This window comes from Bactrocera dorsalis, chromosome 2 (genome assembly GCF_023373825.1).
Source record: "Bactrocera dorsalis isolate Fly_Bdor chromosome 2, ASM2337382v1, whole genome shotgun sequence".
NCBI lineage: Eukaryota > Metazoa > Arthropoda > Insecta > Diptera > Tephritidae > Bactrocera > Bactrocera dorsalis.
This window is the reverse complement of record NC_064304.1, coordinates 46215830-46242646: the sequence shown is the minus strand read 5'-3', so window position 1 is coordinate 46242646 and position 26817 is coordinate 46215830. Positions and strand designations below refer to the sequence as shown.

General features: G+C 35.7%; 1 protein-coding gene and 1 pseudogene across 1 annotated transcript; both read right to left on the bottom strand.

Moving 5' to 3' along the window:
• Positions 1 to 216: 216 nt before the first annotated feature.
• On the bottom strand, positions 217 to 1491 carry LOC125776096 (uncharacterized). The gene has a single exon (XM_049446980.1). It carries the CDS (start codon positions 1489 to 1491, stop codon positions 217 to 219), a length of 1275 nt encoding a protein of 424 aa, XP_049302937.1.
• Positions 1492 to 13897: 12406 nt separating this feature from the next.
• On the bottom strand, positions 13898 to 14031 carry LOC125776909 (small nucleolar RNA U3; annotated as a pseudogene).
• Positions 14032 to 26817: the final 12786 nt, after the last annotated feature.

The following is a 26817-nucleotide window of genomic DNA, read 5'->3' as shown; positions in this document are numbered from 1 at the left end:
AAAGCATGGATTTGTAGTGCGAGTCGTAACCTTCCTTTTGATAACATTGGTTTGATAAAATTCTACAAAAATTTAAAAGTTATAGCCATTGGCGCCATTGGGCCAGTCTGTAAATCGATTAAAACATGATTGTTACCGATGAAAAACGTTTATTTATCAATGGAAATGAAAGAGAGATTCATAAATAATAAGAAAAATAGGAATTGGCGAAAAAAATTATTCCGACTCGCAGTGGATGCAGGTGTAAGTGTTCGGGTTCGGTCCGGCACATTTCAAGTGAACCCCTCGATCACAAACGATGCAATGGGCCGTGTTTTGACGATTCTCGTGCTTCGGCATCTTTTTCTTGCAAATCGTGCAAAAATCGAAGTCCTCTTCGATGTCGGTTTCGGTCGGAGACGGGCTTCTCTTCCGTGGCGTCTTCGATTTGCCACGGCCTTTTTGCTTCTTGGCTGCTGGTTCATCGGCTGCCTTCGTCAATTTTTGCCGCTTTTTTTCGGCCTTGTCACGCAGATCTGCGACAACCTCAGGCGATGTCAAAATCGTTGACTCCATTGTCTTGCGGCCACGTTTTGATTTCGGCGCAGGTGTGCCCAATTTCAACGGGCCAACCGATTTCAATGCATCACGGAGCTGTGGAGCCGAAACAAGAGACAACGACGATGATGCAGCACCACTTGTTGAAGCTGGGGCACTTGTCGATGCCTCCGACGTTGACACCTCCTCATTCGCAGCAGTCACAATGGCATCACCAGAGGCAAGAACTCGACGTTGATTGTCGGCGTCTTTCTCTTCGTCACCGAACAAATTTTCGCCGCTCAGTTCCGAAGCGACAAAGTCAACTTCAGTGAAAATTTGCGGGTTGAACGGGTAGATGCCAGTTGTTCGGAAGCCGGATTTGATGGTTTTCGGCGTTAACATAACATCGAGGCACTGATCGACAAGGAGCGGCACATGATGCAGATCGAAAGTGACACCAATGTTGGACTTTTTCCATGCATCATGCTTCACGGTCATCATGCCTTTAAATGGTGCAAATACCGCAACATCTAGCGGCTGCATTTTGTGCGTGCATTTCGGCGGAAAAGACAGCAACGTGATGCTATGATCCAACGCCAAATCTATCGCCTCGATCGATAAATGCGAACCGTGGTTGTCCAGCAGCAACATGGTTGGCGAATCGGCATTAGCACCGGTGTGCTTGATGAAATGACGCATGAATTGAGGGAATACGTCAGAGTTCATGTAACCAGAACCGTTCGCAACACCAACAGCGCCATGACTCGCATGAGTCATAAAAATCTCTTTCATGTTGACTCGGGGAAAGAGGAAGAATGGCGGTATAGACTGGCCACTAGCGCTGACGGCCAAAGCCAAAGACACATTGGTGCCTTTTTCGGCAGATGTTGATGAGCCGACCTGCTTTTGTTCTTTGCCCGCGATGGTTTTGACAGGTTTGGTTGGCACGGTCGGGCACCCGGTTTCATCCATGTTCCATATTCGGTGAGGTTTAAACGGCGTCCTACCGAGAACGAATGAAAGGTTGGCAAAGAATGCATCGACATTCTCTTTGTTGAATCGCTTCGCACGGCTCTGGCTTACTTGCTCTGGTGTTCGCAGTGACAAATTTTTGTGGCGTTTCATGAACGCCAACTGCTAATCCTTACTCGCCTGTTGATTGTCGTTCCATGGATCCGGATACGACGCGCCAACTTTCCGAGCAAATTCATACGCGAGCTTACGAAGCTCCATCAAACTAATTCCATAGTTGATGTCGCTGGCCTGGAGAATGTAGCTTATCAGCGCCTTCTCTTGTTTGATATTGAAGATCTGAAATAAAAAAAAATTATTTATTATTCGATGAAAGAAAAAGAAAGAAACCAGCAGAACTCACTGTTTTTGTGCCCATCGTCCTGCTTTCAGCCAGCAAATTCTTCATTACATCGGCATTGGCAGTAGTAACGTCGATGCTCGCACCATCAAATGCTGCAATATAACGCATCAGGTTGGTCCTCGGAATTTTGTGTGCCGTCGCAGATTGTCGAACGCTGTTGTGATGTATTTTCACCGACTTGATCGCCTCCAAAATGTTGTCGAAATCAACAATTTTCTCTTGTTTGGGATAGTACCGCGGCATAGTGACTAAAAAAATTTTTCGGAGCACGAAACTATCAGGAAATGTTGAAAAACTATTGTGTTGTGGAAATTCTGCACGAAAAATCACTTATACACGTCAAATATATGAAGTTAGCATGTCAAATGTAAAAAACTATGTGGCCCGACATTCCCCGAGATTCCCCAAACGCTCATATTTGCAAAATGGCGCTGGATAATGAACACAATGTAAATTCGTGCAAAATTTCTTTTGTGTGTCGAAGGCTAAAGGCTGAACTAATATTATAAACATATTTACCTGGATGAATTTTTTGGAAAATGTGAAAAAAATTTACTGTACACAGAGTTGAAAAAAAACTTTCGGAGTGTCGAATTTCTTTTTGTTGTCGCAGAGAGGTTATAACACGTGTTCACAGCTCGAGTGCTATATAGAAACTGAGCTTAGTATGAGACGAGCCGATGACAGTTGGTTGCAGCTGTCAACCTATACTAGGGAAAAGAATATCGCGCTGGCCCGGGATTCCCCACCTTCCCCTACTTGCTAAAGAAAAATATATAATGTTTTCATTCTGCTAAGCAATTTTAAGTGAGCTTGTATTTTGGTTGAAGCGAGATTATTTTCAGAACTTTACTGAAAATTTCCAGCTTCCTAGAATAATTTCACATCATTGCCTAATTACGAAGAGAGGTAGTGGAACAGATAGATACGGATTTCGATAACAAGGTAGGAAAAACATCGTAATTTTCTATTTAGAAGATTAACGAAAAAATTGTTTGAAAGAAATTAGTCATCATTAAGTTAAGGAAGTAGAGTGCGTTCCAAAAAAAATATATACTTTTCCTTTCCTCGATCAATTCTAGAAAAATAGTTTTTATGTGTTTACACATATAATTCGGATAGTTTTTAGGCTTTCTAATATGTCACGTCGTGTCGTGCAATAAGAAAAATGACTGCTCATTAAAATAATCTTTTTGAAGCAGCCTTTCTAAGGCATGCTATTGCTCCAATTGAACTATTAAAATAACTGCAAGGTTTTCAAATCGAAGTGAATACTTGTGAAAAAGTCGCCTGACTTTTATGGAAAAACTGGAGACGTAGACAAAGCTGTTGCTCTGCTTTTCGAGAAGAAGCTACTGCTCAATATAAGATAAACTAAAAAATTTTGGTTTAGAAAGGGTAATATATATCTAAATATCCCTAAATTCCAACGGAATAAACTTTAGAAATTATGCAATAAACACTGGAATACTGTAATCAGACCCTTATTTTCAAAAATACACACTGATGTAAGAATGACTTAAGTTCGGGTGTTACCGAATATATCATTTAACATCAGTATTGATACAATTTATTTTATTATCGGCATTACTTGTTGAAATTCACATACCATCACCGATACATGGGAGCAAAATCAACTGGATGTTTCAAAGACCTTGTATTAATTTTGAGGGGGCTTGGGCAATTTTCATTTAATTGCTGGACTTGGTATGCTTCACTTCAATTGTTGCAGTTCAAGCGCTGTTTGCTATAATAACGATGCGACCTAACTGCTACGCGCTTACACATTTGAACAAAAATACACACAAACTCACAATTGGTGATTTAGTATAACTCATTTGGTTTTTGCGGGCTGTTGATTTTTGCAGTAATTGCGGACTACAAAAAACAATCACGATGAATTCAATGCGTGCCAAAGTGGTCAGTCATAAAACGAAATGCTCTTAAATGCAAAATTTCGAAATTTACTCGCATGGTTTAGTGTTTGGAAATGCTAGTTTTGTTGATGAAAAATAAAATGATCTGATCTTTGGATATAAATTTTAATTTCATAAAAACATGAAACAAATGTTGTACATTTAATATGAAACTTCCTCTGCGCATATGCTATCATTTGCGGAGGATGATAACTACACTACTTTTATCCGATAAAAAAACGAAATATAAATACTAAAGCTCATTTCGTAATTAACAATTTGATATAAGCCAAATTAATAAAAGTTATTAATTTAATTATTTAAGTGAATCCTGATAAGTCATATGTACATAACTCTATATCCATCGCGGTGCAGTGTAGCAGAGAATATAAAAATAACATAAAAAGTCAGATACTCGCTTGCAGTGTATGGAACGTATGTATGTCTGTATATAGCGGGTGCTTGTATGAGTAAGTATGTATTTTGATGTGCTATTTGTATTTTTTTATATTTTTATTATTGTATTTTTATTCTCGAATACATTCGGCTTATGTCTACCTTATTTACACTTAAGTCAATTCAGTAGCAAGTGCACCAATATGTTTTTATAAATTATGAAGGTAATTCTTTAAATTTCTTGGACTAAAACTTATAATAAAGGTAGCTTGCTGCACATATTTGTTATATATAGGAACTGAACATTTTTAAACCAATTTCTTTTCGTATAAATTTTGATCTTTACGCCGTCTAACTTCTTCAGTTTAGTATTTTCTTTATTTTGAAAATCCTTTTCAAGAAAGGAAATGGCGGTAACATTCTTACTTTTCTGTTTCACTTTAAAAATATTTGGTATTCCAGTGCAAAATTAAAAATCAAGTTATTCAAATCCATTCTGGTTTTGCTATCATACCTCTGAAATAGTAATTTTAATCGCACGTTTGGATAACTGTTCACACTAAGTATCTCCATTCCTACAGTGTCACGGAAGATTTGACATGCTTCATCTTGTTGGAATCGGAATATAAATTTGGAAATATATTTCTTTGCAAAACATCGCAGTTTTCCTATGTTAAGCCAATAAGTAAGCAATGTTCATCACGTCGTTCTTAGGGTTCATCATGTACATAAAATCCTTCTACATACTGATATTCGATTTCCCAAACTTTTTGCAGCTTCCACAAGCGCATAATTTTTTAATAGAATAAAAAGTTTTAAATACGTTTACATTTTCCTAGGAATTATACATTTATGAAAGATAAGCGTAGAAGTAAATTTTGTCGCTGAGAAAAATAGTCGGAATAATTAAATTTCAAAGACAAACAACCTAACGTTACAATTGCGTTATCACTTACTTTATTGTGAATTGCAGCATTTTTTATTTTTCACCACGTCCTGTTGTTCTTTTTAACGATAGCAGAGGTGCAACTGTTGGCAACACATGTTGACTCGTTATCTCGGTCAACTCAATACCATTGGAAAGTCCTCACTTAAACTTTTGCCTGTGTGGGAGCGCTCATAAAATTTTATGTTTTATATTCCGCGTTGATTCAGCCTGCTTTGCACCCACCTTCCTCTAAGTAGCTGTGACAGCCATAAATTGGAAACAAGAAAAAATAAAAAACAAATTTTATGTGCACTTTGAAAACGTAATTTAATTTCCTGTATAATACACACAATAACATTTCCACCCGCTTGTATTAACTCATTTTTAATTCATGACACGATTTCCTTATTAGTACGTATATTAAATTTGGTACAAACACGTGCTTTCATAAAAAAACTATAAATTTGTGGAAACTCTCATATTTATTCGTTTTACTCCATCTTATAGTTCAGTTATATTATTGTATATATAACTTACTTATCTATAATTCGTAAGTCTTTTACTTTACATTTACTTCAGAGAATCACATCACTGAAAATCTTCCTTAATGCATTCGCTTTTGTTTTGTATGAAATATGATTTGTTACGAATACGCCAATGCCCATACTTGTGCATTTAAACCTCAGCACCTTAGCTTGGAAATGTCTGAAATATAGTGAATTCTTAAGTTAGTGTTCTAACCTTCTTGGCATTTAATTCTGGCCTAAAACTCAGATGGTTTTAATGCTAGTGATTTTACAATGGCTTTATTTAATCGATTGATTTTACAAATAGCAGCGAATTTGATGGCGAATGTGCTTTGTAAATAAAATAGAAATCTTAATATAATGTTTAATATTGTAGAGACTAATTTTAATGCTCATATTTTAAAGCTGTATTGTGGGTATACGCAATTGCTAATTGTATAAAAATCATATGTATCTTTCACAACCTGTATGGCGCACAGTTAATGACGCTTGCACTTATCTATAATAACAAGGAAGTGCATGTGAATCAAGTAAGGAAGGGCTATGTTCTAGTGCAACCGAACATTTTATACTCTTGCAACTTGCAAGAATTAAAGCCAGAGAAATAATATGTAAAACGTCAACCAGAAGATCGGAATTCAAGCAATTTCATAAATACATATACTATATATAACTCATACACTGACCAACATATTCGACACAAGGTTTGTTAGAAAAACAAAAATCATTATATGTATGTTGCTAATGGGGGTTGGGGTAGTGTCGATGCGATTTTATCTATTATCATGACACATATTAAAAAAAAGTTTCCTGGCTTTCATTAATGTATCTTACATTCAATCTACAATCATACGGAGCAAAATCAGCTGGATGTTCGAATATCCTGATATTATTAATATGGGCACTAGATCAAGTTACCTATAAGATCAAAATCTTTATTTTAGGTATATGGGGGCTCAGGGAAGTATTGACCCGATTCAACTCATTTTTGATACATAGAGACACTATTACCAGGAAAGGATTCTCTCTGAATTTCAATCGGTGTCTCCTTTATACCTAGGGGCTTGAGCACTTTTGGTTGGATTTGAATAATTTTTGGTCATAAGGTGGCACATTTTAAAGGAATTACTATCGCAAAATTGTGTATCGTTATAGTATTAATTACTTCCTATTTTTTGTACTGGAAAGTGAAGGAATCAAATAAAATTTCCGATTACGGCCATCTACGAACACGTAATTTTTCTGTACTAAAATACCGCATACTAAGTTTAATCAATATATCTCATTTTAAACTCAAGTTGCAGCTTACACGGACGGACAGACAGACAGACAGCCCCCCGGATTTCATAATTTTTCGTCAACCTGATCATTTATATATACATAACCCTGTATCCATCTCGATTAATTTTAGGTAATACAAGGGCAATTGCGCCTCCCTCCTTTAGGTGAACTTATTTTAAGTACTAAATTTAAATGCAATAATTAGGAAATGACTCAGTTCAGAAGTAACCAAATATTTTATGCGCGAATTAAACGAATAATTGTGATTTGTTATTGGTCATTACGAATGACGGAATTATTTTAAACTCAGATGGCATGTAATTTGGGATCATCGGAGTACTCCGAATCAAAACTTCCTCACCTTCGAATTTTTCTTTGAGTATTGTCACGCAAATCACATTGTTCCTTAATTTACTTACCACCAAACGCTTACCGTTGCATATTTTTGTTTGGTTTATGTTCGAAGCATTATTACTACGAAGCCAACCCTTAGGCGTAAATTTTGCGATGGTAAACCAAGCTCATCCAGTTTAAGTAATCAGATGAGTAAATAGTGGCTACATCTTCATGTATTACTTACTCAATAAATTTGAATTCATGCATTGATCTGATAATCTCATTCTGAAATCGCAGTTTTGGTCTTGGAATATAAATTCAAAGATACGTATATAGCATTCACATGTTATATACATATGTGTGCAAGTGAAGATACTGTTTTACATATATACTTACTATATTTACTTATATGCACCTGCGACAAAATTGTTTTTAAATATGAGATTGTCAAAAATCTCCCTTCCGCTATTTTGCTCTTTATTCAATGCTTTATAAAAAGTGTTGCAGGGATCGAATTTAGTTCAAACATGCGGCGTTTCATTCGATAATTTGTTTCCAGCTTTTTTGTGTATCCAGCCTTCTGCGGATGGTTTAAAATGATTTGATGACTAACTTCCATCTTCTAAGCGATGTCACGAGATACCACGTGCCGGTCTAACTCGATGTTTTCCATGGTTTGATCGGTATTCATCGTCATAGGTCTTCCGTGGGCTGACTTATCCATGGTGTTGTTTTCATCCGCTCTAAATCGTCGAAACCATTCCTCCGCATTTTGAAGTGATAGAGTACCATTCCCCAAAACACCATTAGTCTCCCGGAACTTTTCTCTAGCGGATTTGCCTTTAACAAAGGAAAATTTTAAAATAGCGCGAATTTTGGCGTTAGTGAACTCCACGATTACACGTTTATAACCGTTGAACACTATATTCAAACTAATCATACATAGCGTCGTTTTGTAGGTTATGTCAAGACATGTCAAAGATGTATAGTGTTGCCAAATACGAGCTCTGTAGCGCTTTATACAAAGCTGCGAAATTCAAAAGACAAAACGGCGGAAGGGAGATATTTGACAACCTAATATTAACTCGGATCTGATATGAAGTGATAAAAATTTGGGAATTTATTTATGACCTCTGAAATTCTGTCAACCCTATTTAACTATAACTAAAATTGCTTGGCAGTTCCAAATATCCTAGTTTAGGATAATTGACTATATTATAAACCAGTTCAAAAAATAGATAGAACCCTATACTCAGAAATATATGCACCCCAAGGATTACCAGAAAAAGAATTAATATTGTGAGAAGGATCGCTGTTAACCCCTATACGAGTACATATACCAGAAAAATAGAAAAAGTTATTACAAAATCGTTTTTCATATCAAATGGAATGTTTATATCAACATCACATTACAGATAAATTATTTAACATATACAATATTAAAAAGAGTGAGGTTGCATCACATACATATATGTATATATAACTAATTTACTCATAAAAGTCTATTAACGCACCATAATCAATCATCAGCATTGTCTCACCAATGCAATTTACATAAGTTATTAAGTGATGTAAAGGGCTAGCATTAAATGGTCGTTAAAACACAATTACTTGAATAGCGTGTATTACTCTAAACCAATATTTCATATTCACTTATACGTTTGCAGTACGTAGGCGATTCCACGGCGTATGAGTGACATTGTGCACAATACATCCTTACTAACTCTGCAACTCATTTACATACATATATTATCCAATGGCAATTATATTGCATAGTCGTATAGAAATTGAAAGTCTTGTCCTAGTGCCGCGCTTTTAACCGGTAACACTTTCTTTAAATTGTGGCTTACTGTTCTAAATTGATTCACTTTGGCAAGTTATAAGAATTTAAGTGAAGTAAAATTGTTCAGTTAATTGAAAAGTAGTTCATTACTTCCTTCCTAATAATTGCGTACATTTTCAGTTATATTAATTACTCTGTCATTAATGAAACGGAAGCTATAACGGAAAATAAAGATAGATACCGATAATTTAACAAACCTCTGGAAAACCTTAGAGATTTAGGAACACAGTTCTATTAAGGCCAAATCATTTTCAAGTAAGCTTTCTGAATATTGGAGAGATGAATGTCTGGTGCTGCCATCTTCTTGAACGATACATTCATTATCAGTCTGTGTATATACAGGCAGACGGACATATTTAGCTTAGTTAACATTTAACTCTATTGCGCTAACGGGTCGTTCAGAAAATTTGTTAAATCTGAAGGATTACTTCAGAGAGCCTTAATGCACCAGAATATATTATGAATGTATGGATTAAGTGGAATTAGATTTCGTGTGTTTGAAGTTATCGTAATGGATCCAACAGCATTTCTTATATGCAAAATCGTTTTTCAGGATCTTCGTCCAATCACCAATCACCAAACCTATAATGTTTGTGTTGAGTTAAATTTTCTAGTGGGCGTGTTGTATGGAAATATTTCAACAGACGAAAGTGAATAAAATAAATTACCGACCATTGGTACACAGTACTCAATTGAGCTTGATTCAATTTGTCTCGTCTCTGCCAAAGAAATGTCAACTCAACATATGTATACTTTGGCTGGCTTCAGAATTTAGTTATACAGATATTGTGTTATGTAAGTTCTTAATGTACATTTTTCCCATTGTCTTTAAATTAAACATGATACTCAGAAATGAATTAACTTGATTTGATAACTGAAAAGATTTAGTGTTTTGGGAATATTTTACTATGAAAGTGAGAAGAAGAAACATTTTGAAAATATTTCAAACCACAACCATGTCCGTCTGCCCATGCAAGTGGTAACTTGAGTAAAAAATTAGATATATTGATGAAACGTGGTGTTTGTTGCCACCCAAAGGATGTTCGTATTGCAGATGAGCCGCTCATACGCCCACCAAATTCCACTGAAGGAAAACTTTTAAGCTACCATAACTAAGATAATGAAATTAAACTGCTTTTTAAGTGCAGCGAATCGCACAAGGTAGGGTCATCTACGTGAGTTTTGAAAATATTTAATATACATATCTTCCAAACCACTAAAGGGAGAGCGAAAAAGTCGGTCTGAAAAATTCACATATTCATTACGACAGTGTAAGAATTGGTAGAAGAGTAAAAGCCACGCCCACACACAAGAACTCAAAGCATCAAAAACTTTAAACTTCATAATCAGCGGAATCAAACTTCAATGAACATCAACTGATGATCAATACGTCAATAAAATAAATTAAGTGCTACTTGAGAATCTGCGGTTAATAGTCAAAGATCTAACTGGCATCATTGGAATATTGGAACCATCAGTGAAAACCATTTTGATCATTTGGGCCTAAGAAAAGCGAAAGCACGATTAGTTCTAAAATCACAAAATTTTTTCGAAAAATAGCGTCTGCGAAAAAATGCTTTCGGACTACCAGGATGTCATAAAACGCAAAAAACGATCAATCGGTCGAATATCGTGGGAAAGGTCAGCCGAGGTTGAAAAAAAACACGGCAAGGCAGGTCAAAAATCAAGGTTATGTTGACAGTTTTACGTTTGCACCGTCGCATTCTGCATTGATTCTACGTGAGTTTTTCGTGCCGCAACCACCGTATTCCGGCTATTCAGCAAACTAACACGACTGCTGCGGCGAATTCGTTTTGAGTTAACTGAAGACATTAAACATGAGTCGCTACGCGCGTTGAAGACTATTAGATTACTAGATTACAACAAGGTCGTCGGCGGTGTTTCTTCGGTACTCTACTCAATTTAGTATTTTATGAACAGAATCAAACTTAATTCGCGCTTTATTTTAATTCAACATACAGTGACATTGTAAATCTTAATTTTTATACAAACTAATCAAAATTGTAACCAAAACCGTAATTGAAACTGAAATGAAACTGTAATAAAAAAAAAAAAACATAAACAATAAAGTATAATGTTCGAATTGTGGAAGTGTTTATTTCAAAAGGAAGCGTGTTGTGGGTGCAAGGCCCCACATTTATGACAAATAACGTTATGCTATTTATAGTGTGTTTATTTAAGATTTACACTGGAAGATTTGTACACAATTTTGAGTCAAAGCAGCTAGAAATTGTTTATTTATGTACACATTCATCTTTTTATTGCCATTACATTCCACATGTGGATGTGCGCATACAAATATACAAAAGTAGCGAACCAAGATTCTTTATAATTACTTTTATTTACAATAGCGTATTATTTAATATATAGCTTTTTTGTACAAATAAGTATATGAGTGTATAAATGTGCTATAAACAATTCCATTATATGCACAAACATCTTCGTATAATTTTGATCATATATGCACATTCAAATATAAATTTCATATCCTCCTCGTTGTCTTTTATATCAAGATTTTCTACCAATAAAATTGTTTGAGCAGAGATACCGCATACAAATTTACAGCCAAAATATGAATGCATTGTCAAATACATACATGACCTACGGTCCTTGCGGTGTTTTCAATACACGCTCTGTATGTACGCAAGAAGAAAAATGTTCACAAGTATTTCAAAAGGATTTTGTAATCCCTCCTACACTTTTCGTCAAGGCCAGTTTCAACTGCGGGGTGTTAAATATTTCAGGTGCCTCACTGTGTATTACACTAAGCTAATCTGTTTGGTCTTCGCAGTGTTAGCGCTAAAGGCTGAATAGGAATGTTTGCTTACAGCTACGAGAAGTTAGTAGTAATTCCAAATTATTCAAAAATATATTATATTATTGCCTATTTTGCCATTTATGCAACTTCAGTCGCCAATTCAATTTTCAATGCTGGTAAAGAATTATCAATGACGGAAGAATGCAAATTTTGAATACAATACTGCTTGAAGAAAAATAGAAATTACTAGCAACAAAATGGGAAGTTAAATTTAAGGTGAAACCACGTTTAAGGTGTAGTCTGGTAACTTATGCCTATTTTCATTGCTTCTTTGGAAGGTGGATTTTTATAGGAAAGTAAAAAAGAATTGTCTTGATTATTTTGATTGTTTTTATGAAAAAAAATTATTTGTAAAAATTTAATACTTTATTATAATTATTATTGCCACTCGAAGTTGGAACCTCAAAAAAATGCACATGGGTGGGCCGGGTAATTTTGGTTCTGGTTGTTATCGGTAATCAAATATCTTTGAATATTCTTAATCTATACACATGACATTCTGGTCGGAACTATTGAAGTTAAATTTCAAGAAATAATTAACAAAATGGCGAACTTTGCAAGAAAAGTCCTTTTATTTTAGCAAAGAAAGGGTTGTAAATAAAAAGTTAGGAGTGAAAAAAATTCTCGATAGTACCGACAAAAACTATAAGTGTGTAGAATAGTATGTTAAAATTTGAAATCAATCGGTTCAGTAGAAAAAAGTTAGGACCGGGCCGATCAGAAAAACAATGTTTTGAAAAAAAACGCGTTTAAAGTTCGGTCGACCTTAAAAGTTTGACTCCGAGGCGCTCTAGGAAACTCGTTGTAACTCCCGAAATATTTCGAATTCCTGTCTGAAATTTTTACCGTATATTCTCAAGACATTGTACTTTCAAATTAAGCAAAAAAAAGGTGCGTGGAGTCCCTACGCGCGGATGAAGTTATACTTCTTAGTGATATTCAGAAATGCATATCATTTTGTATGAAAGAAAACTAGAAAACTTAAATTCACATTTTATAAATTTATTATGCACATAAAATGAAGAATAAAGCAAAGTCTAAATGAATGAATTTTGACTCAGAAAGTAGTTCCGTCTCTTCGTTGCGGAAGAGAAAATGCAGCGTAATCATCTCTCTTTTGTTCTTCGCCAATTTGGCTGCCGGATTGACTTGTGAAGATCAATTTTTTGTTGGTGACATATTCATATGTGTACGCATATGTATGTTTGTATGCTTGTGATTTATTTGTTCGGCAATGTATGCAAATATATGTACATATAAGTATATATGAATGTATGAACATGCAAGTCAATGCGCGCACATGCGTATACATACACTCATATGAGCATGTGCTGATACACAAGATAGGATAGAAGATGTATGCCTTTTAACATCGTATACTATACAAATAAATATTTTTCTTACTAATAGAAATTAAAATAAAGAAAAATATTTATTTTTATAGTATACGATGTTAAAAGCAAAAAATTAAAAATTTATTCTGTCGGGATTCGAACCTGGGACCTGTGTTAGCATCTTGACCTTCCAAGCGCTTACCACCAACACCACCATTGACAATTAGGTTGCGCTGACTTAAGTATGATTTGGTTATGAATGCAAGAAACATACGATGGTTCTAATAATTTTGTTTAAGTATAGAAATATACATACTTTGTAGAACATTTGCTTTCGCAATAAATTTATCACAGCAATACATATGCATAATATGTATATACATATACATAACATTGCTGTGATGCCCTGAGAAGTATAGTCTTAATAAATTTATTTTTAATTTTTTGCTTACTAATAGAAATTAAATTTATCACAGCAATATTATGTATATGTTTATGTATATGGCTGTGATAAATTTATTTTCTATTAGTAAGAAAAAAATACTTATTAGTATTGATTTCCAAAAGCACAGAAATGATTCTGTGAATTTATTCATTAAAATCGCCACTCAGAAGTCATTTTATCCCTTGTAAGCGAGCGATTTTCTTACATCTCACGCTCCCAGATAAAACCATATACCTCGTCCTCGTGGGTCAGTTTCAAGAACCACAGAAATGATTCTGTGTGATTCTGAAAGGCCAACGCAGAGTATTTCAACCAAAACATACGTAAAATAGTTGAGAATTCGCAGAAATGAAAGACAAACGAAAGAAAAAGAAGTATAACTTCAATAATGCACAAGCATACAAACATACATATGCGCACACAGGTGAATATGTCACCAATCAAAAATTGAAACATTGTTCTACAAAAACAACAACAGCATAAGCTGGGAACATTGTGTTGTGTTGTTGTGTCGGCCGAGCTGTGCCGAAAGAAACGAACAAACGATCGCCGATTGTCACCGCTTCGCTTGCTGCTCGCACATCTTCGCAGACAAGGTTGCGTTACATTCATATGGATGGAGCGAGGTTGCGCAACTTTGCGTTACTTTTAGTTATATGGAAGGTTGCGCAACCAGAATCTATCGCAACCTTTTCTGGCGTCGTATAAGAAGTATAACTTCAAAAAAATTCGATTTTTTGAACCCAAGATACCAGACTTTACATAAAGCAAGGCGAGCGGAGTGAAGTGTAATGCAAACACAATTCTTTTGGAAACTCCGCTCGAATGCTGCGTGAAGGTACCTACATGCATATGTTAGTACTTATTCTTATACTCGCATTCTCAGACTTGTTTGTTACATGTGGGTACGTGACGGCTGTTATTGGTTCTGTAGCGACACATTAAACACGCTTTGCTACTCTTAACTGCAACATTCGTTCAAAGTGGTATACAGTGGCGGACAAAAGTCTACATACACCCCCTGTTTTCTTCGATGTGAGAGTACAAAAACTTTTTAGAAAAATGTGTTGATACAGTTTTATTCTAATCTTCTTTCTAATAACAACAAACTTAAAAAATCCGTTAATTAATATAAAACTAACGGGTGATTTTTTTGAGGTTAGGATTTTCATGCATTAGTATTTGACAGATCACGTGGGATTTCAGACATGGTGTCAAAGAGAAAGATCCTCAGTATGCTTTGACATTTCATCATGAATAGACTTACTAACGAGCAACGCTTGCAAATCATTGAATTTTATTACCAAAATCAGTGTTCGGTTCGAAATGTGTTTCGCGCGCGTGTTTTGTTCAGCGATGAGGCTCATTTCTGGTTGAATGGCTACGTAAATAAGCAAAATTGCCGCATTTGGGGTGAAGAGCAACCAGAAGCCGTTCAAGAACTGCCCATGCATCCCGAAAAATGCACTGTTTGGTGTGGTTTGTACGCTGGTGGAATCATTGGACCGTATTTTTTCAAAGATGCTGTTGGACGCAACGTTACGGTGAATGGCGATCGCTATCGTTCGATGCTAACAAACTTTTTGTTGCCAAAAATGGAAGAACTGAACTTGGTTGACATGTGGTTTCAACAAGATGGCGCTACATGCCACACAGCTCGCGATTCTATGGCCATTTTGAGGGAAAACTTCGGACAACAATTCATCTCAAGAAATGGACCTGTAAGTTGGCCACCAAGATCATGCGATTTAACGCCTTTAGACTATTTTTTGTGGGGCTACGTCAAGTCTAAAGTCTACAGAAATAAGCCAGCAACTATTCCAGCTTTGGAAGACAACATTTCCGAAGAAATTCGGGCTATTCCGGCCGAAATGCTCGAAAAAGTTGCCCAAAATTGGACTTTCCGAATGGACCACCTAAGACGCAGCCGCGGTCAACATTTAAATGAAATTATCTTCAAAAAGTAAATGTCATGAACCAATCTAACGTTTCAAATAAAGAACCGATGAGATTTTGCAAATTTTATGCGCTTTTTTTTAAAAAAAAGTTATCAAGCTCTTAAAAAATCACCCTTAGTTCAGTGCGAAAAACTTTACAAAATGCTAGTTATTAAGACGTTTTAGTATTTAGTTGGGTCCCCATTGGCATCTGTAACTGCTTGAAGACGCCGTGGCATTGATTCTGGAAAATTTGTCAACGCTGCAGATGTAATACTGTTCCAAGGTCCCAATATGCGCTCTTAGAGTAGAGCAGAGCTAGAAATTTGGTTCTTTCTAATTCTACGCTCCAAAATCCTCCCAGACATGTTCAATAATATTCATATTTGGACTTTGAGGTGGTGTATTTAATTGACTTGGAGTATAATAAAGCAACCAATCCTTGACAATTTGCGCCGCATGCATCGGATCGTTATCTTGTTGAAATATCCAACCGGAACCGAGCCCTAAATTATCCACCAAAGGCTTCAAATTATGTTCCAACAGAGACTTATACTTATAACCGTCCATTTCACCTTCAATAAAGTCCGAATTTCTAACTCCAGAGGCCGCAACAACTCCCCAAACCATTACGCTGCCGCCACCGAGCTTCACAATTGATACTACGTTCTTCGGTTCAAGCGTGGCGTTAGTTTTCCATCAAATTTTAGCACTTTCATCACTACCAAAAAGAGTGAATTTAGAATCATCTGTAAATGAAACTTTTTTCCAAAAATCCATTTCCTTTTCTTTGTGTTTTTTGGCGAACTTTAAACGAATTTTCCGATTTTTTCAGAAATAAAAGGTTTCTTCCGTGGTGTTCTACTGTGGAATCCGTTATCGTTTAGAGTTTTTTTTTATTGTTCTTGGTTGGATACTCATTTGTGACCAGGGTTGGGCATAGTGCACTAAAAAATAAATGCAATAAGGTTTCACTAGCTCTACTTCTTCAGTGGTAGGTTAACAGCAAAATTCACTATCACTGAAAATTTAGTGATAGTGAAAAAAAATGCACTACCACTAAACCTTTAGTGATAGTGAAAAACAAATTGCACTATCACTAAACCTTTAGTGATAGTGAAAAACAAATCGCACTACCACTAAACCTTTAGTGATAGTGAAAAACAAATTGCACTACCACTAAATATTTAGTGATAGTGAAAATCTTTAGTGATAGTGAAAACCCTTAGTGATAATAAACATTTTTCAGTAACATAACACTGTTTCTTGAAGAATAAAAATAAGATTATGTATGTACATATATGTAACGGGTGATTTTTTTGAGGTTAGGATTTTCATGCATTAGTATTTGACAGACCACGTGGGATTTCAGACATGGTGTCAAAGAGAAAGATGCTCAGTATGCTTTGACATTTCATCATGAATAGACTTACTAACGAGCAACGCTTGCAAATCATTGAATTTTATTACCAAAATCAGTGTTCGGTTCGAAATGTGTTTATCGACAAATTTTGTTCAGCGATGAGGCTCATTTCTGGTTGAATGGCTACGTAAATAAGCAAAATTGCCGCATTTGGGGTGAAGAGCAACCAGAAGCCGTTCAAGAACTGCCCATGCATCCCGAAAAATGCACTGTTTGGTGTGGTTTGTACGCTGGTGGAATCATTGGACCGTATTTTTTCAAAGATGCTGTTGGACGCAACGTTACGGTGAATGGCGATCGCTATCGTTCGATGCTAACAAACTTTTTGTTGCCAAAAATGGAAGAACTGAACTTGGTTGACATGTGGTTTCAACAAGATGGCGCTACATGCCACACAGCTCGCGATTCTATGGCCATTTTGAGGGAAAACTTCGGACAACAATTCATCTCAAGAAATGGACCCGTAAGTTGGCCACCAAGATCATGCGATTTAACACCTTTAGACTATCTTTTGTGGGGCTACGTCAAGTCTAAAGTCTACAGAAATAAGCCAGCAACTATTTCAGCTTTGGAAGACAACATTTCCGAAGAAATTCGGGCTATTCCGGCCGAAATGCTCGAAAAAGTTGCCCAAAATTGGACTTTCCGAATGGACCACCTAAGACGCAGCCGCGGTCAACATTTAAATGAAATTATCTTCAAAAAGTAAATGTCATGAACCAATCTAACGTTTCAAATAAAGAACCGATGAGATTTTGCAAATTTTATGCGTTTTTTTTTTAAAAAAAGTTATCGAGCTCTTAAAAAATCACCCTTTATAAGCTGAAGCAGTAGAGACTTCTAATTATGCCGCACCAAAATTAGGAAAACATAATTCATTTTTTATGTGCTTTTTTTAATACCAACATTTCAAAATTACGGTCGGTGAGATTTTGCCTTGTGGATCGATTGACAATTCCAGCAAAGGAAAAAAGTCTTTCCACTGGCGTAGAGGAAGGAAGAGGTGTGTTGTATTTAAAAATTTTTTTTTTTTATAATAGGAAAGCGGTGCAAAGCATCAATGCTTCTATCAGCGTCATTCAAGTACAAAGTTACTTCGGTTGCTACAGCTCCGCCTTGTATACATTGATTTTCATCTGAAAAAGGAAGTTATTTACAAAAATTTCGCAGGTTGGTTTCTTTAAATCGAATACCTGTGGACTCGTCATCGAATTCGAGAAATGATGTACTAGCACTTATGGATGGCTGTAATGTAAAGGTTTAGTGATAGTGCATTTTTTTTCACTATCACTAAATATTTAGTGGTATTGCAATTTGTTTTTCACTATCACTGAATATTTAGTGGTAGTGCAATTTGTTTTTCACTATCACTAAAGGTTTAGTGGTAGTGCAATTTGTTTTTCACTATCACTAAATATTTAGTGGTAGTGCAAATTAGTGGTAGTGCAAAAATGCCCAACCCTGTTTGTGACATACTCGCTATGCGTTCGGCTATATTTGGAGCATTTACTTTTGGATTTTGGTCTACTTCGTTGAGAATCAGGCTAACGTATCTACGAGATTGTTTTTTTGGGGATCCACTGCGCGGTGTATTTTCGTTGGAACCATTATTTTTAAAGTTTTTTAGAATTGTCTGTACTGTTGCTCGACTCAAGTTTAAAATTTTAGAAATTTCACCATATGATTTTTTTTCTTTTCTTTCTTTTATCACCAAATTTCTTACATCAATTGATATTTCATTTCACGGAGCCATTATAGCTATTGAAGTGTTTAAACCACAACTAAATTCAATAAATATCAAACAATAAACATATTGAAATAAAAGAAAAAGGCTAACGTTACCTTACTGTTAATATAACAATGTACAAAGTATGAGATTTGAACTGTATGTAGACTTTTGTCAAAGCAATTTTTGAGTTTTTCTTCCATAAATTTGTTGTTTTATGTTAAATAATGGATTTTTTTTAGTTAATTGCTATTATAATAAATATTAGAATAAAACTGTATAAATACAATTTTCTAAAAACTTTTTGTACTCTCACATCGAAGAAAACAGGGGGTGTATGTAGACTTTTGTCCGCCACTGTATATGTAGGTCTATGAGCTATTATGACAACTCTCTAATCGCCAAAAGGTCTGATCTTTAAATTACTTTGTAATCTAATATGCAAACAACCTTAATTTGAACAATTGATAACAGCATACAACGTTACATAAACATAGCTGTATGTACTTGACAAAACGTCTAATTAAACCTAAGTTGGATAAATTTTAAAACAGCTTGCAATAATTTCACTTGATGATTAATTTTTAGTCATGACCTTATAGATGTTATCCGTAATTTTAACAGCCGGTCAAGCTGTTACAATTGCTCTGCGAAGAGTAACGGTAAAACCAGTCGTGAAAGCAACTTTCTGTGGTACATTCAGATATATGTAAGCGTAATCACCGAAAATCCAGTCGAAGAAGTTATAAATTTCAAGTAATTTTAATGCATTCCAATAAAAAGTTTTATGTTGAAATTGATAAAAACAACAAAACAGTTAACACGCTCCCATCCTTCACAAACACAAATGACTCCTTATAAGATCTATGATCGGTCTGTTTATACGGCAGCTATATTCTATAATGATTTAGATCTTAGTTATCCTATCTGAAGCATTTCTACGGAGATTGTCCTTGGCAATAATTTATGCCAAATTTCTTGAAGATATCACGCCGATAAAAAACCTTTACATCGTTCAATGGCAAATTTCGTTAAAATATCTCGTCGAATGAAATTGCTTTCGAGACGAGAACTTTATTCCGAGCGTTTAGTTTGGATGACAGTTAAATGCGATAGTGGACTGATGTCGGCAGTTCCCACAAATGTTCCAGCATGGTAATTTATATACAGATTTTATAGGGTTTCTAGCTTTTCTTCCCGTACGTTACAAATTCGTAGCAAACTTGACATAGCCTGTTCAGGTTATAAATAAAGGGTGATTTTTTAAGAGCTTGATAACTTTTTTTTTAAAAAAAACGCATAAAATTTGAAACGTTAGATTGGTTCATGACATTTACTTTTTGAAGATAATTTCATTTAAATGTTGACCGCGGCTGCGTCTTAGGTGGTCCATTCGGAAAGTCCAATTTTGGGCAACTTTTTCGAGCATTTCGGCCGGAATAGCCCGAATTTCTTCGGAAATGTTGTCTTCCAAAGCTGGAATAGTTGCTGGCTTATTTCTGTAGACTTTAGACTTGACGTAGCCCCACAAAAAATAGTCTAAAGGCGTTAAATCGCATGATCTTGGTGGCCAACTTACGGGTCCATTTCTTGAGATGAATTGTTGTCCGAAGTTTTCCCTCAAAATGGCCATAGAATCGCGAGCTGTGTGGCATGTAGCGCCATCTTGTTGAAACCACATGTCAACCAAGTTCAGTTCTTCCATTTTTGGCAACAAAAAGTTTGTTAGCATCGAACGATAGCGATCGCCATTCACCGTAACGTTGCGTCCAACAGCATCTTTGAAAAAATACGGTCCAATGATTCCACCAGCGTACAAACCACACCAAACAGTGCATTTTTCGGGATGCATGGGCAGTTCTTGAACGGCTTCTGGTTGCTCTTCACCCCAAATGCGGCAATTTTGCTTATTTACGTAGCCATTCAACCAGAAATGAGCCTCATCGCTGAACAAAACACGCGCGCGAAACACATTTCGAACCGAACACTGATTTTGGTAATAAAATTCAATGATTTGCAAGCGTTGCTCGTTAGTAAGTCTATTCATGATGAAATGTCAAAGCATACTGAGCATCTTTCTCTTTGACACCATGTCTGAAATCCCACGTGATCTGTCAAATACTAATGCATGAAAATCCTAACCTCAAAAAAATCACCCGTTAGGTTAAGCAAATTAAAGAGTATATTTTATAGAAGCGCGAAGCCAGTCAAAGCCTAATGTATGAAAATCATAAAAATGCAATACATTTTTCGGCCGGAAGTTGATCGAAATCCAACAATGTCTTAACTTTACGTAATAGGTTTTGCTAATTAGCATCCAAATGTTGTTATATTAATTACAAACCTTTTTCGTATTATATATAACTTCACATATAGAAGCTACAGCTTTTCACAGTAAAAAAAAAAACAACAATAAATTTTCCTCATAGTACAAATTTATTTTCACATAATTCAGAGTGCCTCGAATTACGTATTTTTGTTTTCACACGCCAAAACTCATTTAATCGATTTTGTAGCAGTTATTTTTACCCGTTGCGTGTCCGCCAGACTGTCTGGTTTACTGTACGTCACACTACTGTGATCAAATCACCATCTCATACTGCATTGGGGTTATTTGTGATCATTTCGCCACATTTGCAACTAATATCGTGCCGCAACCACCGCATTCGCCTGATTTACCTTCGTGGAACTTCTGATTCAGCAAATTCACATGACCACTCCGAGGACACCGTTTTGACTCAATTGAAGATATAAAAGCTGAGTCGAAGATGGCTGTGAGGATTTTTCCAAGTGCTATTATGATTGAAAAATTCGTTTGCGTAAGTGTATTATAGCGGGAGGGGATTACTTTGAAGGTGATGAAATGGACAAAATTCATATTTCAATTTGATCACAGTAGTACATATGTTTGCCTATAAATTTTTACCAAATTTTTTTTATTTCTTTGTTTTCATTTAAATGATTGTTTTGCATTAAGAGTTCGCAATTCCTACAATTTGCAAACAATTTTGTGATTGTTTGACTTAATTTTGGAGAATGCCAGCAAAAATAAAATCTAATTCTCAATGAAGGTGAATTGAAAACGGTCGAATTGCGGTGAGTCGGCGCAAATGGTGACTCAGCCAAACGATCAAAACTATAGGGTGATTTTTTAAGAGCTTGATAACTTTTTAAAAAAAAAAACGCATAAAATTTGCAAAATCTCATCGGTTCTTTATTTGAAACGTTAGATTGGTTCATGACATTTACTTTTTGAAGATAATTTCATTTAAATGTTGACCGCGGCTGCGTCTTAGGTGGTCCATTCGGAAAGTACAATTTTGGGCAACTTTTTCGAGCATTTCGGCCGGAATAGCCCGAATTTCTTCGGAAATGTTGTCTTCCAAAGCTGGAATAGTTGCTGGCTTATTTCTGTAGACTTTAGACTTGACGTAGCCCCACAAAAAATAGTCTAAAGGCGTTAAATCGCATGATCTTGGTGGCCAACTTACGGGTCCATTTCTTGAGATGAATTGTTGTCCGAAGTTTTCCCTCAAAATGGCCATAGAATCGCGAGCTGTGTGGCATGTAGCGCCATCTTGTTGAAACCACATGTCAACCAAGTTCAGTTCTTCCATTTTTGGCAACAAAAAGTTTGTTAGCATCGAACGATAGCGATCGCCATTCACCGTAACGTTGCGTCCAACAACATCTTTGAAAAAATACGGTCCAATGATTCCACCAGCGTACAAACCACACCAAACAGTGCATTTTTCGGGATGCATGGGCAGTTCTTGAACGGCTTCTGGTTGCTCTTCACCCCAAATGCGGCAATTTTGCTTATTTACGTAGCCATTCAACCAGAAATGAGCCTCATCGCTGAACAAAACACGCGCGCGAAACACATTTCGAACCGAACACTGATTTTGGTAATAAAATTCAATGATTTGCAAGCGTTGCTCGTTAGTAAGTCTATTCATGATGAAATGTCAAAGCATACTGAGCATCTTTCTCTTTGACACCATGTCTGAAATCCCACGTGATCTGTCAAATACTAATGCATGAAAATCCTAACCTCAAAAAAATCACCCGTTATTATTTATGTTTTTTGTGAGATTGGCATTGATGCCATCTCCTATACTTCTCACACACTTCCACACATTCCATCAGCTATCGGAGCTTGTTTGGGATGATTACAACTTTACTTGTGAAATTCGAATATCCCAGTATTTAACGGGGTACCCAATTTATTGGGTAGTTAAGTTGTTGAGAGTTCGCTTTACACGCGTTTAATATCATATGTGAAGTAAAATGCCATTGATCTCAATTAAATGATAATTTATTTTTACAACAAAGCTATTGATGTGAAACTTGGTTATTAAAAATAAATAAATATTTTATTTGAATGTAAATATCGGATTCTTTTTACAACCGCGTTATTGGCGATTTAACAGCTTTGAACAGTATCAACACACACACATACGCACTGTCATCCGATACGTTATTTATGACAACGTACGTTTATATAACCGTATGCTTTCCCAGAACGGCTGGAATATGGATAACTTGCCATGACAACATATATTTGTTCATTATTTGATGCGCCAATTTGCAATTTTTCTTTTAACCGTCCCGCTTTGCCTTCTCTCTATTGCAGGGACGATGACTATCATTCATTCTAGCGTTATGATGCTGTTCTGTGGACGATTTGTGGTTTGGGAACTTTGACCAATTATTTCGTAGGTAGATTCAGGTGGATAGAAATAATAAATACAAACAATGAATTTCATAAAAATGTCAATATCGTAGCCATACCGACGTTTATACGCATGTCGAAAGGGCGTTTGGCGTAAGGAGTAATCGTATGCACAAACTGAGGAGCAGTAAAGTACTTTTCAAACGAGTGAAAAACTTTAACAGCATTAAAGTTAACTGTTTGACTTCATGCCAAACGAGACAACTAAACTAACTTAACTTACACAGTAACTTAAGTGCGAAAAAAGGTTGGTTAAAATGCTGTTTCTGTGGGGAATTTATCCGGGCCATGTTCTCCAACTTTGACCACAAACTGTAGTCCAATGGATAAAAATCTGGACGTTCCAACGAATAATAATCTGCAGTTATGCAACCAGGAAAATTGCTTTAAAGCCCCTGCTGACTGGTTTTTGCCTTGACTGCTGGAGCAGAATTATGCTGGATAATGATTTTACGACTTTGTAAGCTTTTGCGTGAATTCTGCTCTGTGCTGATTAAAAACTTTATCAACAGTGAAATCAGCTCTAAAAAGGATACTTGCATGAATGATGACAAAAGAATCCGCTTGCTTCCGTACAGTCTTATTTCCTTCAAGAGCGTTTTCAGAAGATGAAGCTTTGCAGTGAGGATCATTTTTATATTTTTTATATTTTTTAGGCGGATTTCTGCGAATATGGTCTACCACTTCTCTTTCTATCATCAACTATAGAGGTTTGGGAAAACGATCAATAGCACGGTAAGCAAACATTCTCGAAACATTGAGTATTTTGAGAAGCTCGTACATTGCATTTGCTTTTCTTTCACATTTATGGAAAACAATCACCACACTCCATTGTTAATAAGCAAAAACAAGAACTATATAGTACAAGAACGTCGTGATGATGAAATTGAAATAAAACCCTCAAGTTTGATTAAAATGGGTTCTGTTATTTCTTTGTTATGCACACAATTTTATGTTATATAAGATTTGAACAAAATATCTGCCAAATGGCTACCCACACTCAATTTACATATCACGTTTCCGCTATACATATGTAGTGCGCTAAATGTTATTTTTGAGTTATTCGGGCGTTGGTAGTTGAATCGCGTAAACCTTGGATTTAACACACCTCCATAGATGTTCTTAGCTGCCATTTGACTGGGCTATTTCTCGAAATTAACGAGTCGCCAAACAGTGCACACATTAAGTACATGTATAGGCGTTAAACATGAAGCGGCGCGCAGTCTTGTTGGAAATGAAGATTGTCCGACGAGTTTCTTTCATTTTTCCTTAGAGAGTAAGCGGGCTTACAACTTTTAAACTTACATCTATATGGCTTTAAAATAAAAATTAAAAACATTAAATTTCAAAAAAAATTTTGAGCCATTTTAATTTCACTACATAACCTTTAACAACAATTTGCAATTGCATGTATTTTGCAATTTCCTCGCGAATTAAGTACACAAATTGCAAGGATTGTTCGCTATTAAATACTTTGCGTACAAAGAAATTACCATAAATTGAGGTCGAAGGTGTGGTATTCATGTAAATTTATTTATCGCAAAATTGATAATCGCTATTCGCATATATGGAATGCCAACAGCTATAACAGCGAGGTAAAAATTAGAACACCGACTAACAAGCGAGAGTTAGGTAAATGTAAATAGTTTTGGAAATTGAAGGTCATTAGCAACCTGCAAGTAATCGAAGTGTAGTACATTTTATGCACCTTTGCTTAAAAGACCCCGCAAAACATTGTAAAATATTTATTTACACTTTCTAATAAATTCCTCAAAAATTTCTTAATGATTTCGTCCTTTTAAGGAACTTCAATAAACTCAATAATAGTTTTTTCAAACTCTCTTTACAATTAATCTTTCCATTGCGGTTGTCAAGGTGACGTTCAATTATATTTACATGCTGGACAACGATTAGCCTTTCAGCGAACTATATTGCAAAGTCGGAGTTTGCATTAATGGCGATATCCACTAAAAGGTGAGTTAACAAACCACAGCGAGGTACTGCAGCATAAAGCCAAAGTCTGACGCAAGCAAAATTAAATTTTTCACCTCTCCATTGGATACATATATGGTCATTTCCTATGTGCGAACTTTTTGTCACTAAAAGCCCTTACTTTAACTTGTTATGACTCTCTCTCTTGGGTTCTCTAACTTTCACCTCCTTTTAGACATGTTGCCATTATGAAGACGTTGTAAGCGCAAATGAGTATGCGTTGCGATTTGGGCATTGCCGCGCTCTTTTGGACTGCCTAAAGTACACCGAGTGGCCTGAAGTTCCGACGAAATACTCGTAATAGGAATACGTGTAAATATGTGTTGCGTTATAAAGGCAGATGGAATTTTTCCACTGGTATTAGCGTAAATGTTTGAACACTAAAACAAAGGCAAATTTCACATACATACCTTTTGTTACTTACATTTATTTATATACGAGGTTTGTCATTATGTACTTCGACTCATTGTCGAATGCGTCATTAATGAAAGAGAAATTTACTGTCTTTTAGTAGATTCTCATAGGCGACGAATTATGTTTCAAGTCTTGCTTTGGCAGAAAAGTCAAAGACTGGTATGTAAGCCAGTGGGTCCAAGGATTTTATAAAAATGGGAAAAAGGGTATACCCGTCGGGACAATTCGTAGTTTTGAATGATTGAATAATGTTTTATGATACTATTCACCTTCAATGGTAGTGTGTTTAAGGACAACGAAACATTTTACCTATGGATCCATGAATAAGGAACAATCGAAACAAAAGAGAATCACCATACATCCGAGGAATTTTCTATGAATTCTAATGTCTGAACTACGCAAATCACCTATGGCAGGGCAAAACGGACATATTCGACTTTCCTATGCCGAAATTTGAGTTACCTCTTGAAAACCTCTTTATCGAATATAACCTCTGGGGGTTATATTTTCCAAGACCTCCAGAAAATTTTATTTTCAGTTGGGTTAACGAAGATAGCTGGGACAAGAATGTCGAGCTAAACTCACCATTTTTCCACAAATTTAATTTTTTGTTTGAATACTGAGTATTTCGACCGCATTTTATTTTAAGAAATTCAGTTTATACGAGTTTTCTTATTGAAAATTAATAAATATGTAATTATTTTATTTCACTGGGAGACGTTACCAGTTCTTATGGCGGGATATTAGTCAAGCGAATATGAATAATTAGAACCCCTTTTCTTAACTGTTAACAAGCCGAACAAATTTTTGACTTTTTAAAAATTAGCGCATAGTGAAAATATTAATTTGTG

Excerpts from the sequence above, each read along its gene's own strand:
- LOC125776096 (XM_049446980.1), bottom strand. The coding sequence starts at position 1,491 with ATGGATGAAACCGGGTGCCCGACCGTGCCAACCAAACCTGTCAAAACC.